The sequence below is a fragment of the Scyliorhinus torazame genome, chromosome 18, assembly GCF_047496885.1.
Source record: "Scyliorhinus torazame isolate Kashiwa2021f chromosome 18, sScyTor2.1, whole genome shotgun sequence".
Lineage (NCBI taxonomy): Eukaryota > Metazoa > Chordata > Chondrichthyes > Carcharhiniformes > Scyliorhinidae > Scyliorhinus > Scyliorhinus torazame.
Window position 1 is genome coordinate 43360972 of NC_092724.1, and position 17980 is coordinate 43378951.

Sequence of the window (17980 nt, forward strand, 5' to 3'; positions counted from 1 at the left end):
GTTACCGCAGAATGGGACTAACAATGATATAGCATCCAGCTTGAAATGTTGCCTAAACTGTCTCCATTTTCTCAAAGTGGCCACAACCACCAGATCTGAAGTCCACTTCGCAGGGAAATACTGAAAAGGAGCCATAATGGGTGGCACAGCGGTTAGCACTGTTGCTAACGCTAACGGCACCAGGGACCGAGGTTTAATTCCAGCCTTAGGTGACTGTGTGGAGTTTGCACTTTCTCTCCGTGTCTGTGTGGATTTCCTCAGGGTGCTCCAGTTTCCTCCCACAGTCCAAAGATGTGGAAGTTAGGTGGATTGGCCATGCTAAATTGCCCCTTAGAATCTTAAAGGTTAGGTGGGATTACTAGGCTCTGGCGATAGGGTGGGGGTTTCCTGGGTAGGATGCTCTTTCCAAGGGTTGGTGCAGATCCGATGGGCGAAATGGCCTCCTTCTGCACTATAACAATTCTAAAATAACCAAGGCCCTCAAACTAGTGCCTCTACTAGCACTCCCCTCCATCCGCCCCCACATCGATTCCGTACCCATAAACCACCCCTGTCCCACACTGTCTCAGTATTTGCCGCCCAATAAAATAACAGATTGGCAATGCTAGACACCCCCCCCCGATTGCCTTTCCCTCTGCAAAAATACCCTACAAATCAGTGGGGTTTGCCCACCCAAATAAAAGAAGATATCATTTTACTGACTTTCACAAAGAAAGGTTTGGGAAGGAACACTGGGAGACACTGCAACAAAAATAGAAACCTTGGGAGAATATTCATCTTTACCCTGCCCACCAGGGACAGAAGGAGGCTTTCCCACTTCCTCAAGCCAGCCTTGACCCCATTTACCAGATCCGCAAAATTTAGTTTATGGAGCAAGGCCCAGTCATGGGCCACCCAGATTCCCAGATACCGGAAGCTGGACCTGGCCAGGTGAAAAGGCAACCTCCCCTGATTTGCTCCCCTACCTGGGCGATTTACCAGAAAGTTTGTGCCTATGCCCAGGTTCAATATCAGATTTATATCCTGAGAAGGAGCCAAAACTCCTGAGCAGCTTCATTATCTCCTCTACACTGGAAAGAGGTTCCATCACATACAACAACAAATCATCCGTGTACAGAGACATCCTATGCTCCCCCTCTGCCTCATAGATGACCGCAATGCTATGGCCAAAGGCTCAATTGCCAAGGCAAACCATAGTGAGGACAATGGACATGCCTCTCTTAAGCTGAAAATATTTTGGGCTCAAGGCATTCGTATGAACACTCGCGGTGTGGGCCCCATAGAAAAGCTGGAACATAAGATATAAATCTAGGTCCAAAACCAAACCGTCTAAGGATATCAAACAGATATCCCCACTCCACCCTATCAAACTCTTTTTTCAGCATCCAGTGAAATAATTACTTCTGGCTCAGGGGCTGAAGAGGGGGACAGAATAACATTAAGCAATCGCCGAATATTGGCCCTGCTGCCTGCCCGTAACAAATTGCCTGCTCTGCCTGCCTACCTCCAGAAGGCAGGTGTAGCCACCTGGGTTGGCCACTTCCCGACTTAAAATGGAGATCCACAAAGGCTGCAGGGAAATTCAGCCAACACAGGCAAAAACCAGCAAGTGCAGACATCCTGTGTATTAGAACTTGCAAAAGCTCAGACAGCACTGAAACCAGCAGCCATCTGCATATTAATGAACGATCCCCGGGCACAATTGAAACACTTAAGGTGAATAAGGCCAAGCCAGACTCCTCGGCGCCAGCAGGAGCCAAGACAAAGGAAGGCTAACAGACACTCGGGGACCGCCCAGCGATCAGGGAACCGCTCCAGTATTGGAGAAATCGATCCAAGTGATCGGAACGCAGTCCAATCACTTGGAACCAGATACGGGGTCCGCCCCGAATGGCGGGAAGCCCCTGGGGACTATAAAATAGAGTCCACAAGTTCAAATCGTCCTTCTTGGCAGGGTCACTCAGCAGCGAATCATCCCTTGAGAGTGAACTGCCCAAGCTGCCGCACCAACCAAGTAAGTCTCCAGTCAACGCACGCTACGAGATAGGTGCTCCTAGCTACCAGTCCATACCAGCTTTGGAATCCTGCAGTTTCAGAACCCGAACGAAAGGCCATTTGTTCCCCTTACCTGGTGGGCCAGTTCAAAGCTAAGTATAGGCCTGTTAGTGATAGAGATAGTTTATTAAGTAGAATTTACGCATGAGTAGCGATTGACTGTGTATAATAAATGTGTTTTGATTTGAATCTTACTAACTGGTGTGTTGAGTTATTGATCAGTACTTGAACTTGAACCTCGTGGCAGTATCATAAAGATACCTGGCGACTCTAGAGCAAAGGTTATAAAACAGAGCAAATTGAACCAACCAAAAGTTAGCAACACAGGGCTCCAAGTGCATTGCCAAAACCTTTGTTTGCATCCGCATTCAGTAATGATATCGGGCAATAGGACCCAGAGTCCTTATCTCTCTTTAAAATTGACGTCTGTGCCAATGTGGCCAGCAACCTCCCCCCAGACATGGAGTTGTTAAACATCTCTAACAAAAATGGAACCAGCTCCAAGCCGGGGGGAGGAACATGGCAGTTCCTAGTTCTCCTTTATCTCGTCACTGCATAAGGTTTTTTCGCGCATTGATTTATTTATTATGGAGAGGTCTCTGTTGCCAAGAGCTCGGGGAGCGGAATATTCCTCTATTGTTATATCAGATCGTGCCCTGCATCTGGTAGATGTGGTGCTGGACAGGTGGAGTTTAGATGTACGGCTGTTAGCAGATCTGGGATTTTGTGTGAGGGTAGCAAGGGCAATTGATGAGTATGTAGGGTTTAACAAAAATAGGGAGGTCGCGCCCTTGGTGCTTTGGGAGGTGTTGAAAGCGGTGGCGCGAGGTGAGATAATTGCATATAAGATGCAGGCTGATAGGGATGCTAGGGAGGAGCACCAGCGGTTGGTGGATGAAATGTTGACGGTGGATGGTAAATATGTGGAGGACCCCACCCCCGAACTATTGGCTAGTAGGAGGAAACTGCAGATGCAGTTAAATCTGGTAACTACGGATAAGGTGCTGCGTCCGCTGCGGAGGGTTGGGAGGAGCAATGTACGAATATGAGGAGAAGGCTAGCCGCTTGTTGGCTGGCCAGTTGAGGCAGAGGGGCCTTCCCAAGAGATTGTTCAGATCTGGGATATGGGAGGTAAGCTAGTGCCGGCACCTGAGAAGGTAAATGGGGTGTTTTGAGGTGTTCTATGAGAGGTTGTATAGGTCGGAACTGCCAGAGGACGAGTTGGACATGGGAGAGGTTTTGGAGGGGTTGGCGTGTCCTACATTGGGGGAGGAAAATCGGGAAGGATTAGGAGGGCCACTGGGGGCGAGGAGGTTTGGAAAACAATCGGAAACATCCAGACAAGCACGGTGCCGGGGCCAGACTGGTTCTCTGTGGAATTTTACAAAAAGTTTACCTACTGGTTGATACCACTGTGAGTGGAGTAATTTGAGGGCTCAATGGCTTGGGGGTCGCTCCCGGAGACGGTAATTCAGGCAATGGGGACTTGTTTCTGGAGGCGCGGTTTGCAAGTCCAGAGGAGTTATCAGAGAAGTTTGGGCTTTCACAGTCGGAGAACTTTAGATATCTGCAGGTGAGGGACTTTGCGAGGAAGGTTTACATATCGTTTCCGGGAGTGCCGCCGTGTCATTGATGGAGCGGGTTTTGTCGCTCATGGGGTTGGAGAAGGAAATTTATGGGAGGATAATGGTGGAGGATACTGCATCCCTGTTGGGAACTAAGGCCAAGTGGAAGGAGGGGTTGGGGGTGGAATTGGATGAGGGGTGTGGTGTGAGGACTTGAGTAGAGTGAACGCCTCTTCATCATGCACGAGACTGGGGCTGATACAATTGAAGATGGTGCACCAGGAGCGATTGACTAGGGCTAGGAGGAGTTGGTTGTTTGATGGGGTAAAGATGAGTGTGAGTGCTGTGGGAGGGGCCCGGCAAATCATGTGCATATGTTTGAGCACGTCCTGACGTGGTGAGATTTTGGATTTCCTTCTTCAGCACCATGCTGGCGATTCTACAGATGGAATTGGAACCCAGTCCCCTGTTGGCAGATGTCAGACCTGCCAGAGCTGCAGACAGGTGCGGGGGCGGATGTCACAGCCCCCACCTCTCTGATCGTTCGCAGGCGAGTGCTAATAGAATGAAGGCTAGCTTCTCCACCCAATGCCTCGGTATGGCTATGGGATCTTATGGAGTTTTTGCATCTTTTTTTACATTTACAAATGGCCAATCGTTTTTTTTTTCCAATTGAGGGACAATTTAGTGTGGCCAATCCACCTACCTGCACATTTTTGGGTTGTGGGGTGAAACCCATGCAGACATGGGGAGAACGTATAAACTCCACACGGACAGTGACCCGTGGCCAGGATCGAACCCAGGTCCTCGGCGCTGTGAAGCAGCAGTGCTAACCACTGTGCCACCATGCCACCCCCAGAGTTTTTGCATCTTGGGAAAATTAAATATACGTTAAGGGTCACAATTGAAGGGTTTTATAAAAGATGGCGACCTTTCGTTCTATTTTTTAAAGAGCTGGTCACGATCAGCTGTTGGGGTGGGAGGGGTTGTGGTTTTGTTAGAGGGTGTGTTTTGTTTTATTTTATTGTTCTGTATTCATTAAATAATGTTCGATAAAAATATTTTAAAAAGAAAAACAACAATGGGACCAGTTGACCCGCAAACTTCTTATTAAATTCAATCGGGAATCCATCCGGGCTCGACGCCTTACCCAACTGATCTTTAATCCGCAGCTGGGTCTCCTGCAACAGCACGACATCAGCTTTCAAACTCCTACGGTGTGCGAACACCCTAGATCTTTTTACGGGGCGTTTAACAACCTCGTATTCCAAGTCACCAGCCGAAAAGGAGGAGAAGAGTATGAAATGAAAATCGCTTATTGTCACAAGTAGGCTTCAAATGAAGTTACTGTGAAAAGACCCTCGTCGCCGCCTTCCGGTACCTGTTTGGGGAGGCTGGTACGGGAATTGAACCGTGCTGCTGGCCTGCCTTGGTCTACTTTTAAAGCCAGCGATTTAGCTCTGTGCTAAACCAGCCTCAGTAACAAAAACCAGTAACCAGCAACAAAAATCCATAACGTCAACCAGCCCCCCCACCCAAATCCAACTTAATTTGTTCCAGGAAAAAAGAAAAATACACGAACAACAACACCCATCCCACAAAACCCACAGTAAAACTTCCAAGTGCAAAGCACCTGCGTTAATTAATTTAACCAGGTCAGTCCTGCAATTGATCTACGGTCCTTTGGGCTGAGGAGGAATTTATTTAATAGTAACTTGAGCCATAGTTTGACAGTCAGGAGTTGTTGGGTCATTTTCTGCTTTGTGGGCATTGTATTACATTTGTATATTGCCAGTTATAACCTATCATCTGATATTCTGTATGTATTCAGCAGAGGGGCAATGAATAGTTTATGGAGTAAAGTTAGAACTACATAATTAAAGTACGTTAAAGCGTGATGAATTCCACAGTAGTACGATGATGTCTGAATTATCAACAGTTGAATTTTTCTTTCTTTCAGTAAAGCCATGCCTCCAGTAATCCAACTAATGTGGCTAAGAGGGGGTGCTTGAAGTGGGTGCACCATAAAGCAGTGGGGCTGTAAATGGGAAGAAATATAAAATTGAAAATCCAAGTCCAAATGCAGCATATCTACTACCACCATAGCTACGGCCAGATTACTCCGCATATTACCATATGCAGTCTTCCTAACTTTTGTAGCTCCCTGTCACAGTATACATGCAGTGGGATAGAAATGTGGTATGACAATTTTCCTGAGGCAACTTGTTTTAAATGTAGACAAGGAATTTATAAGAGAAATACCAAAATAAGGAGAGAATAGACTACCTCTGTCTGTAAGGTCTGACCCGTTGATTACCTAACCTAAACCCCTATTTCACCTGAAGTCCTGACTCCTGATGCACAATGTCACAGCAATTGACCAGTGCATCTATCTGTTTTGTGCCTCACTTGAGACATTACTCTTCACGTTGTCAGAAGAATTTTAAAAATCCCTCTTTTTCTCCAGAATGAAATGAAAAATATACAGGTTCCTGCCAAAATGTAGGTGAGTTATTTCAGATAGCTTTTTTCTGACCTGCAGTCAGAAATTCCAAGCCACTTCCAATCAGAATAATAATAATCGCTAATTGTCACAAGTAGGCTTCAATGAAGTTACTGTGAAAAGCCCCTAGTTGCCACATTCCGGCGCCTGTTCGGGGAGGTCGGTATAGGAATTGAACCGCGCTGCTGGCATTGTTCTACATTACACGCCAGCTGTTTAGCCCACTGATCTAAACCAGCCCCAGAAAAATTCCATTCTCCATACAGTTTAAATGATAATTGACTGTGGCTGTTTTTTTTCAGCATTGTGCCTTTTAGGGGACAGACAAGATTAAACGTCACTCTATTTTAGTAGAATAATATATTGGGTCTTATATGGTATGACAGACCTATTATAAAAGAGGGGAGTCCCCAAACAAACTTGTGCAACATCATATGTGATATTATTATAGTTTCCTTTTTCTCAGGGCTGCATTGAAGCCAGTAAACCTCAATTACCTTTAAATCTAGTCCTAAATGTCATTTAAAAACATCTAGTATGTTGTGTCATTCGTACATTTGTTATTAATATTACATTCAGGAAAACCAGTAGCAGGTTAGAAGATTATAAAATATATTTCACGTCTTTTGTTTTTGTTCCCACTTCCCTTTCTTTTCACTCCTACCCTCCTCCTTAACCCCACCAAATTCAGGCATCATTTATTGTCTCGCACCGTCACAACCTAGCCTTATTGGGGGAATTATAAGAAAGCAGTTTGCATTTTGCATGATGTAAATGCCAGCTGGAACGTCGACACTATGATTGTGCGATCCACCAGCCACATTGCACTCTCGTTCGAGCGGGTTCAGCCGGCGAATGCCGGGAGAGGCCTCACGGTTTTCCGGAAGTCTTCACGCCTCACGTGATCCACCCAAGCCCCGCTAGGCATTGGAGTCAGAAACATGCCCACACGGGCATGACCAAACGTCGTGCACCGAAGCCGGGTTTAAACCGACTTCGCCGAACTTACCCAGGATCCACCAGTTTCCCCAGCAAGGCCGCAGCCGGAAGGAGTTCAGCACTGGTCCACACAAACGTGGACCAGGCGGAACAGCACCCAGGGGGTTTCTCAGGTCATCGGAGACCCCTGGGTGGTCAGGGTCAGTGCAGGGTGGCGCTCTGGCCCTCCCCCTGGAACGCGGACATCTTGGCACTGCCCAGCTAGTGACTTGACACTGCCATCCTGGCACTGCAAAGGTGCCTGGGTGGCACTGCCAAGGGTCCAGGTCCGAGGGGGACCAAGCCTGTGGGGGAAGGGGGGGGTGGGGGGAGGAGATTGTGTAAGGCAGGTAAGTAGGGGCCTCTGGGTGGTTGGGGGTGTGACGGCCAGATCTCTGAGTTCATCTCCCCATTCCAAAAGAAAATTCGAAGTGTGGGCTAAACCGGTGAGAAACTCCCCAGGGCCCAAACAAGTGGCTAAATGTCATTGAATAGCAGTGAGGAACTTGTTGGCAGAGATACCGGGAAACTCCTTGAAAAGCCCACCACAAATTAACTTTGAATCGTGCCCCTAGTTTCTGCAGATTTCAGCTGTGTACTCATCTAACTGGAAAATCTTTCAAATTAATAGGAGCATTGTTTATTTTTTTCCCCATGCATTCTTTCTTAATTAAAATTGGGCAAGTGTTGGTGAGGAGTGAAAGCAAGAACACTAATGGGAACGAGATGTGTGCTGCTTTCTATCATCTCTAGATTGCATTATTCAACATTCTCTCTGTTTTCAGGCTTCCTGAGCATAGATATTCAGCCTTAGTGATCTTCTGTCACACTTAGATACATCCAAATCTCGTGATGTCAATCGCAAAATTATGCAGAGGCACTCGCTGCATCTGATTATGATACATTTTATAATTGGGCAGAGTTTGATGAAAACTTGTGAAGTAGTTCCTTGTGCAAACCAGAGTCTTGCTTGAGTGGTCCTTTCCAAGACAGAATGCTGGAACAGTATTTACACGTATTTGGAGAAAGCTGCATTCCGCAGTTAATTTCTTTGAGAGCAGTGTAGTGGTATCGTCCCTGGACTAGTAATCCAGAGACCCTGAGGACCTGGGTTCAAAATCCATCACCACAGATGGTGAAATTTGAATTCAATAAAAATCTGTGATTAAAAGTCTAATGATGACCATGAAACCCACCTGGTTCATTAATGTCCATTAGGCAAGGTAATCTGCCATCCTACCTGGTCTGGCCTACATGTGACTCCAGATCCACAACAATGTGGTTGACTCTTAATTGCCCTCTGAAAATGCCCTCACTCAGTTCAAGGGCAATTAGGGCAATAAATGCTGACCTAGTCAGCGATGCCCACATCCCATGAATTAATTTTCTTTTAAAATAATTCAAAACAACAGACGGATTTTCTTAATTTTTTAAATAAACAGCTGACTAACTTAATTGCCTTAAGAATCCTGTAGCTATAAGTACCATTATATCACATCCATTTTTAAACATATTTGGAGGACACAGTAAATTAAAAGATTTTTAAGCTGTGTAGATTGTACAATTTTGATTTCAGAACTTTTATTAATGTAGATGGAAAATGCAGAGTAGTCTAGGTTGAAAGGTTTTAGCAGCATTTTACTGCATGCACTTGACTATCATTGCTGAGCTCAAAGCTGTTATTTAATGCATTGTAAACTGTTGTTTATGGACCACCCTGCCAGGAGCAATAGAGTTGATATAACAGAGATCCAAATTGTGAAATTAAATTAAGTGATGAGTGCGGTAAGACACGGGAGCCAAAACTGCTGCTGCAAAGTCCCTTGATGAGCATTTGGAGACTGTTCCTTAAAATTGGTTTCTAAGGCTATAGGAGATAATGCTTCACTGCTATTTATATATATTTATGATGTGGCGATGCCGGCGTTGGACTGGGGTGAGCACAGTAAGAAGTCTTACAACACCAGGTTAAAGTCCAACAGGTTTGTTTCAATCACTAGCATCTCCACATCATTGTTCCAAATAGTCATTGTTTTATGTATGAGCTTAAAAGCGGCACGGTGATGCAGTGGTTAGCACTGCTGCCACATGGCACCGAGGACCCGGGCTTGATCCCGGCCCCGGGTCACTATCTCTTTGGAGTTTGCACATTCTCCCCGTGTCTGTGTGGGTCTCACCCCGCAACCCAAAGATGTGCAGGGTAGGTGAATTGGCCATGCTAAATTGAAATGAAATGAAATGAAAATCGCTTATTGTCACAAGTAGGTTTCAAATGAAGTTACTGTGAAAAGCCCCTTGTCGCCACATTCCGGCGCTTGTTCGGGGAGGCTGGTACGGGAATTGAACCATGACGCTGGCCTGCCTTGGTCTGCTTTCAAAGGCAGCGATTGAGTCCTGTGCTAAACCAGACCCTTAAATTGGCCGTTAATTGGAAAAAAATTTGATACTCCTAAATTTACAAAAAAATATATGATCTTAAACAATGAATGATAGTAAAATACATAGAAGACGCATCACATCAGTCTAATTACGTCCTTGCCCAACATTAACGCAAATAATTTGTGCTCCGAATCATTGGGTGGTGGTAAAGAATGGGAACCCTCGCTGGCTTTATTTGGCCCATCCTAGCTTGGGAACATTGGGAATATAATTTCCCCACACCAGCTGAAATGAGCTCATTTGATCTTGGAATATTTCTGTTGAAACGTAAAATAATTTGAAAGGCCAGAGAATGTTTGTAAGTAATGATGATGGAAAAGGACAAGCATAAAAATATTAAACTATAGGAAGAAAAGCCACATTATTGTTTCCTCCTGTGACCAGTAAAGCAGCAAACTGCTCCTCTTAAACATTTTAAATGTAGAATTTGATGGAATGTTTGAGTGGTTAGCTTATTTGCCCTCCAATTACATTTACCCGTAGGAATGCTGTATCTGATACGTAAATTAGCCAGGTATTGGCAGCTTCCCATATTGGGTACAGATCAGGGAATAGGACCGGGTGGAATTAATCAAAAATGTATGGGGTTCTTGAAATCTAATTGAGTGCAAATGCAAATAGAGCAGGAGGGTAATCTGGAGCTTTGACCCTGATGGAGTAGGCACATTTAAGACTCTAATCCACATATGTCAAACTTGCTGGTGGTGTCCCTTCTGAAGCGTGTCTCCAATGCCTTGCAGAGAAATATTGATGTCACGCTCGATAAACCTATACTATTCAACCTCCGACATCAGTGGAACAGCAAAAGGAAAAATAGCAATTCAATGACAAAGGTTTAATGCTTAAATATTGAGCTGAGATATATAGCAGAACCTAATTATAAATGTCAGCGCAAGAGCCCATTTTTAAAACCCAGGTCGAGGGCCAAGGCAATTGGCACAGGACACCATCCTGGTAAATTAAGACGTTGTCTGTTAAGTTGCTGTTTTGAAAAGCTTTCAATTGGAGGAGGAAGAGAAGACTGAAGGAGATGGTGAGTTTCATAGATTTGAGCTCTAGGAAAGAATTGGTTAGAGCACAAAATGATGTAGTAACATTGATTTCAATGGTATGAGGTTATAGGGAGGAGGATATGCGTAGGACAGACTATTTACGGTTAAGAAGAGATGAGGAAAGTTCCAAGAAACACAAAACAATCACAGAATAAGTACACCGCAGAAGGCAATAATTTGATAGGGCAAGACCAAGTCAACTCTCTGCAAGAAACTAGTCCCAGTAAGAGCATAAGAACCAGGAGGAAGCCATCTGGCCCTTCGAGCCTGCTCCGCCATTCAATGAGATCATGACTGATCTTTTGTGGACTCAGCTCCACTTTCCGGCCCGAACGCCATATCCCTTTATTCCTTTATTCTTCAAAAAAGTATCTGTCTTTATCTTGAAAACATTTAATGAAGGAGTCTCAACTACTTTTCTAGGCAGGGAATTCCATAGATTCCCAACCCTTTGAGTGAAGAAGTTCCTCCTAAACTCAGTCCTAAATCTACTTCCACTTATTTTGAGGCTATGGTCCCCTAGTTCTGCTTTCACCCGCCAGCGGAAACAACCTCCTCGCATCTATCCTATCTATTCCCTTCATAATTTTATATGTTTCTAGAAGATCCTCCCGCATCCTTCTAAATTCCAACACGTACTGTCCCAGTCTACTCAGCCACTCCTCGTAATCCAACCCCCTCAACTCTGGGATTAACCTAGTGAATTTCCTTTGCACACCCTCCAGCGCCAGTACGGCCTTTCTCAGGTAAGGAGACCAAAACTGAACATTCCTCTGCCCTTTGCTCTCTGCCCTGCAATTTGTTTTCTCTTCAGGTGTTTATCTAATACCCTTTTGAAGGGCATGATTGACCCTCTTAAGGTAACATATTCCAGATCCTAACCATTCACTGTGTAACGAAGGTTTCCTCGTCCCATTTTTTTGATTCTTCGCCAATAATCTTAAAAATAGTTAAATTTGATTTTCTCTTAATTTCGTTCTGGATGCAGACCATAGACAGTTTTCCGCTCAAGAGTTTATGAATAGATATCTGTGCACCGGGGTGGTGTTGTTTTTGGGGTGGTGTGCTGGGAAGAGAGGTTATGATGGAGCTGTATAAAACGCTCATTAGGCCACAGCTAGAGTACTGTGTGCAGTTCTGGTCAACACACTATGAGATGGTTGTGGGGCGGCACGGTGGTGCAATGGTTAGCACTCTTGCCTCATGGCGCCGAGGACCCAGATTCGATCCCGGCCTCAGGTCACTGTCCATGTGGAGTTTGCACATTCTCCCCGTGTCTGCATGGGTCTCATCCCCACAACCTAAAGATGTGCAGGTTAGGTGGATTGGCCATGTTAAATTGCCCTTTAATTGCAAAAAGAATATTTGGGTACTCTAAATTTTATTTAGAAAGCGAAGGATGTGATTGCACTAGAAAGGGTGCAGAGGCGATTCAACAGGATGTTGTTTGGACTGGAGCGTTTCAGTTATAAAGAGAGGCTGGTTAGGCTGGGGTTTGATCTCCTTGGAGCAGAGAAGACTGAGGGGGGGTGGGGGGTGACCTGATTGAGCTGTACACAATTCTGAAAGACAAAGAAACGGTAAATAGGAAGAAACTTTTACCCATAATTGAGGATCAAAAACCATAGGGCACAGATTTAAAGTAATGGGCAGGAGATTTAGAGGGGACTTGAGGGAAAACTTTTTCACCCAAAGTGTGGTGGGAATCTGGAATTCACTGCCTGAAAGGTTTATAGAGGCAGGAGCATGCAACATTTAAGAAACATTAGTTGGGCATTTGAAACTCCATAGCAAAGAAGGCTACAGACCAAGTGCTGGGAAACATGATTGGAACAAAGATCCCTGCAAACTTTCTGCTGGAGGTATTAAGAGAATACTTTTGCTGCTTTATAACCAATAGAATGTTCTGGAAAGTGGCATTTGTAAAGTGTTTTCATATCTGAAATTAAAGTACACCTCAGACTAGTTGTAGCCCAACTCCCTCTCCAGCTGGGGAGATAGGCAAGTGATTCAAAACTCTGTATATGTCTCTGCTTTAATCATTGTTGGGAGGCATGACTAAGTGTCTAGTTTCCCATCTCTACCCCTCTGGTCGCCATGCTTTATTACATTTATCGTTCACTGTTGCTGGAGTGTAGGGATTGTGCTTTGTGATGGTTATTTTTTGATTTGTGCAGCTGCTGTAGCTCCCTGTCATGCTCATTTACTCCCCCAAAGACTAGTCCTGAATTGCTTGGTGTGTGTGTGTGTGTGGAGGGGGGGGGGGGGGGGGTGTTGGGGACAGCACTGATGAAATCCAGACTGTGCAGAAGGAGGACATTCAAGGGGGGGGGGGGTTGTTGGGGACAGCACTGATGAAATCCAGACAGTGCAGAAGGAGGACATTCAGCCAATCAAGTCTGCAACGACCCTTTGAAAGAGCACCCTACCTAGGCCCATTCTCCTGCCCAATCCCCATAACCCCGCATATGGACACATGGGGGCAATTTTAACATGGCCAATCCACCTAACCTGCACATCTTTGGACTGTGGGAGGAAACTGTAGCTCCCGGAGGAAACCCATGCAGACACGGAGAGAACCTGCAAAATCCACACAGGCAGTCACCCAAAGCCGGAATTGAACCCGGGTCCCTGGTGCTATGAGGCAGCAGTGCTACCGTGTCACGCGCTGTGTGATGGGGTGTGACTAGGGCTAGCAGTTCCTCGGAATTAATAGAGGGACACTGACCATATGGGGGCATAAAAGCAGACCGATCCTGCAAGTGGAATTTGTTGGTCAGCCTTTGCTTTGAAATAGTGAAATGAGGAGAAGAAACCTGGAAATGGGGACTGGGGAAAGACGTCTGAGGTGGCAGAGAATGTCAATTTTAAATAGCAGATCTCTTTTAATTAACTTTCACTACCTTGTGTCCCCTTTTTTAAGCTGCTGAGAATTCATGATAAGATATTTTTCCAACATCCTTTGAAACCTCATAACCCTTGACTGAAAATAACTTAAAGTGCATATCTTAGTCCTGTGGGAAGTCCACATTGTTCCTCATCTTGGGGTGCAATTCATAGTTGCAGAAAACCACCTGATTTTCTTAATTCTTCAATTTTGGAAATACGTTTGTTTCTTTCAAAGAAATTGTTTCACTTTGTAGCTTTGCGATTTAATCTAGTTAAACGCAGTTGTATTATTTATAAATTTGTGCCACTTCTGGCTGGGAAGTTGGAATGTATAATTTTACCTTGGGAGAGTGGGAGACAGGAGATAGAATTGATTGAGCATTAAGCTCAGCTCAAGTGGATCTTAGCTTCAATTATCTCTCATCTTTGGACTCTGGTGTAAATGTAGGCTCTCCTGATTGTGGGCATGCTGCCCATGCAGTTTTTCCCTTCATACCCCAAAAGGGAGGATTGGTTTGTTGCAGACTTCGCTAGTACTCCTCAAAGCAGTCTTGGGGTGGAGGGGAGGGGGGTTGGGGGGGATGTTACACTGTTTGGGATTATTTGCATTCTGCAATATTTAGGTTGGTGGTCACCACAGCAACTGTGGTGTTGTGAAACTTCTGAATTATTGTTTAAACGGTGTGTTTGTTTAATTTCTGATAACATGCAAGTTCATCGTAAACATTTGATTTGTACCACAACTGATACGCTAATAATGAATTGTGCTTGTTTGCAGCCTGATCAGAGGGAGAAAAGCTTTCAGACTGACAAAGGTGGCAGCCAGATTTTTAAGGGACATCGGTAAAGAATTGTTTATTAATTTTTCATCATGAGAATCCAAATACATAGCTTAAATAAATGTTGCAATTGAGTAATTTTCAGTAATGTCTTGGCGGTGGAATTCTCCCTCCAAGTAATAGAGCTTGCACTTCGGACAAGATAGAATTAATGTCCAATACGTTCCTCCTCGTCTCCTCCTGCCCCCCCCCCCCCCCCCCCCCCCCTCCCCCCATACTGCCAAGGAAATAATTTTAGGCGCTATTATTTTTCTCCACTATCATCTGCTGGACATTGCATCATTGAATTTATTACTGATATTGCTAAAAGTTAAAGTAGGTTCTATTTTTTTCTGTCAAACTAACATGCATGGGAACTTTTTACATGGAACCTATTCATTCCTCTTTCATCGTAACAAATCAGTTTAAAAACTCCAGGTCATTTCTTCAGTCTTGTAAGAAAAATGGAATTGACATTTTGGGAAAATTAAAACACTTCAGAATACTGATATTGCTCCTTGCTTTCATCTGAGGTACGTAAATAGTTAGTTATATGCTGCAGTGGTATGTAGGACTGAACAAAAACACAACTGAAAGTCATATGCACTTCAACTATATTTCTCTTGACAAAGTGTGACTTCACTGACATGCTGTCCAGTACTAAAACATAAATGGTACAGGTTATTTATCTCAATAGGACAGCAAATAGAAATGCAGGGAGGGGAAAAAGTTGGTTGAAATTTCTACTTTAATTTTGAGATGTCCTGATAACCAGATTCCACACCTCCTTATAAAGAACAAAGCCAGGTGCACAGATTTATAAATTGTTGCTTAGCCATGGTGTTTTGAGCTGTGGGAATCGGAATCTTCAGCAGAGATGCTATCCATTTTTCTACATTTACACACAATTTTCTACTGTTCACTCCCCCGGGATAGCCTGTAGCAAAAGTACCCGTTGACGAGTTGATCTTTTAAAATTTCAACTCTTGGGTCTGCAAACTTTCTGCCGGAGGTATTAAGAGAATACTTTTGCTGCCTTATAACCAATAGAATGTTCTGGAAAGTGGCATTTGTAAAGTGTTTTCATATCTGAAATTAAAGTACACCTCAGACTAATTGTAGCCCAACTCCCTCTCCAGCTGGGGAGATAGGCAAGTGATTCAAAACTCTGAAAATGTCTCTGCTTTAATCATTGTTGGGAGGCATGACTAAGTGTCGAGTTTCCCATCTCTACCCCTCTGGTCGCCATGCTTTATTACATCGCTGAAACTGACAATGAATTTTCACTATTGTGGCAATACATTCTGCATTGTGACAATTTCTTCCAGAGTTTTAGCTTGCATATTTTTGTTACTTTCGTTTCTTGCCCCATCTGAAGGCCGCACCGATTTTTCCTTGGGTACAGTTCATAGATGCCAGAGTCCGACCCAAATGTACTTTGCCCAAATGTCCATTTTACATTTGTGGTGCAGCACTCCCAAGTTTGTTTTTAAATCATGAATCAAACCTGCGGAAAAAGCTGTTCTGAGTAGCATGCAGAGACCATTGAGTAAAACAATAATCACATTGTGCGTGATGGTGCAGTAGTGTGTTTACTCTCCCATTAATAATAGTGTCAACTCGGGAGACCCAGATAAAAAGGAATCTTTCTCACTTTAAAAATAAAAAACTAACAATCACAGAAATGTTATAGTGGAGAAGAAGGCCATTTGGTCCATTATGTCTGCATGAAATTCTAACAGGTTTACTAGTGTGGGAGGCCCATATTATGGAATTAGCAGCTACAAAATTATACAAAAGCACGTTTTAAATATTTTAAATCCCCCATTCATTTGAAGGAAAAATTTGCATGTATATAGCATCTGATTACATCCTCCGATTTATTTGAATTACTTCGTAGTACTGCAAAACTCTCTATTTTGAGGAACACCATGCCTTTTGCAGGCAGCAAAAGAGAAATGACGGTAATCTGTATTTGGTGTTCGTTGAGGAGGATTGTTAACTATGACATTGGGTGAACTTGCTAGTTCTTTTCAATTGGTGCCATGTGACATCCACCAGAAGCATCATGGAAGGTCCACAGGCCTTGGTTTAATATCTCATGTGAATACAGAAACTCTGGCGTTGCATCACAGTGCTACATCAGCATGTCATCCGAGAATATGTTCAAGTTCTGAAATGGGACTCCAACCTAGAACTTTCTGACTCAAGGTGAGAGTGCAAACAACTGAGCCAGACTGACGCTTGTGATGTTTTAAAAATAAATTTAGAGTACCCAATTATTCTTTTCAAATTAAGGGGCAATTTAGCATGGCCAATCCACCTACCCTACACATCTTTGGGTTGTGGGGGTGAGACCCATGCAGATATGGGGAGAATGTGTAAACTCCACATGGACAGTGATCTGGGGCCGGGACCGAACCCGGGTCCTTGGTGCCGCGAGGCAGTAGTGCTAGCCACTGTGCCACCCCGTAATGTTAATGTAAACATAAAAACTTAGGAACAGGAGCAGGCCATTTGGCCCTCGAGCTTGCTCTTCCATTCAATAAGATCACGGTTGATCTGATTGTGGCCTCAACTCCATTTTATTGCCTGCCACACCCCCAAACCCTTGACTCTCTTGCCAGTCAAAAAACTGTATAACTGATCATTGAATATATTCAATGATCCAGCCTCCATGGCTCTCTGTGGATGAGAATTCAAAGACTGGTGACTGTGAAAAAATTCATCTTCATCTATGTCCTAAATGGGCGACCCATTCTTTTGAAAGAATATTAGCTAGGTCTAGTTTTCCCCATGAAGGGAACCATCCTCTCAGCATCTACCCTGTCAAGCTTCCTCAGTCTCTGAGAAGTTTCAAACAGATCACCTCTCATTCTTCTAAATTCCAAAGATTATCGACCTAACTTGCTCAACCTTTCCTCACAAGGCAACTTCTTCATCCCAGGATTCAAAGCAGGAAAAATGTAAATAGCTAATATTCATTATTGTCCAAATTAGGTCACTTTGTTGACCTTTTTCCATAAAGTGCAACAGCTTCACTGCATTCGGGATACCAGTGTCTATAATCAGCCAGTTTCCAAGTGGCAAAGTGAAAATCTGTTCCTGAGAACAGTCCTCTGGTAACTGACCCAAATATACCATCCCAAGTTATGACTCTGATATTTAAATAGGATTTCAAGTGCAGTTTCATGTTAATTACTCCTTATCTGCACCATTGTCATTAATAATAAACTCATTCTGTCGTACTTTCCATTAACTGACACAGCTAAAGTGGTCCCCAGGCTTGCCAAGTCTATGGGCCAGTGAAATGCTAGCATATATTCCAGCCTGTTTCAGTGTAAAATTATTTTTTAAAAAGGGGCATTGAGCATAGATTTAACATGCTAATCCTGAACTAGATCAAATTGACTTTCTAAAGAAGCAGCAATTGAAAGAGGATCCAAATTCCTATATCTCCTCCAGTGACCAGGACCTCCAACTCACTTAAAAACATTACTCTGTTGGCACTTGCTCTGCCCCCTCTTCCTTTCATCTCTCTGCCCCCTCCTCTTTGCATCTTTCTTCCTTCGTCTCCTCCCTCTGTCCCCTGTTACATTCTCCTAAGTCTCTCAGGAACAGATTATCAATTTGCCACTTGGACGGGAAACTGGCGTTGCTCATTTTTCCTTCCCAGTCAAA

General features: G+C 44.1%; 1 protein-coding gene across 2 annotated transcripts in view; it reads left to right on the forward strand.

The window, feature by feature from the left end:
- Positions 1-17980, forward strand: part of wdr18 (WD repeat domain 18) — a 257486-nt gene that overhangs the window by 152614 nt on the left and 86892 nt on the right. For both annotated transcript variants that reach the window (XM_072482676.1, XM_072482677.1), the window contains exon 6: positions 14260-14324. In XM_072482676.1, coding sequence (XP_072338777.1) covers positions 14260-14324 — 65 coding nt within the window. The remainder of the gene's footprint in view (positions 1-14259; positions 14325-17980) is intronic.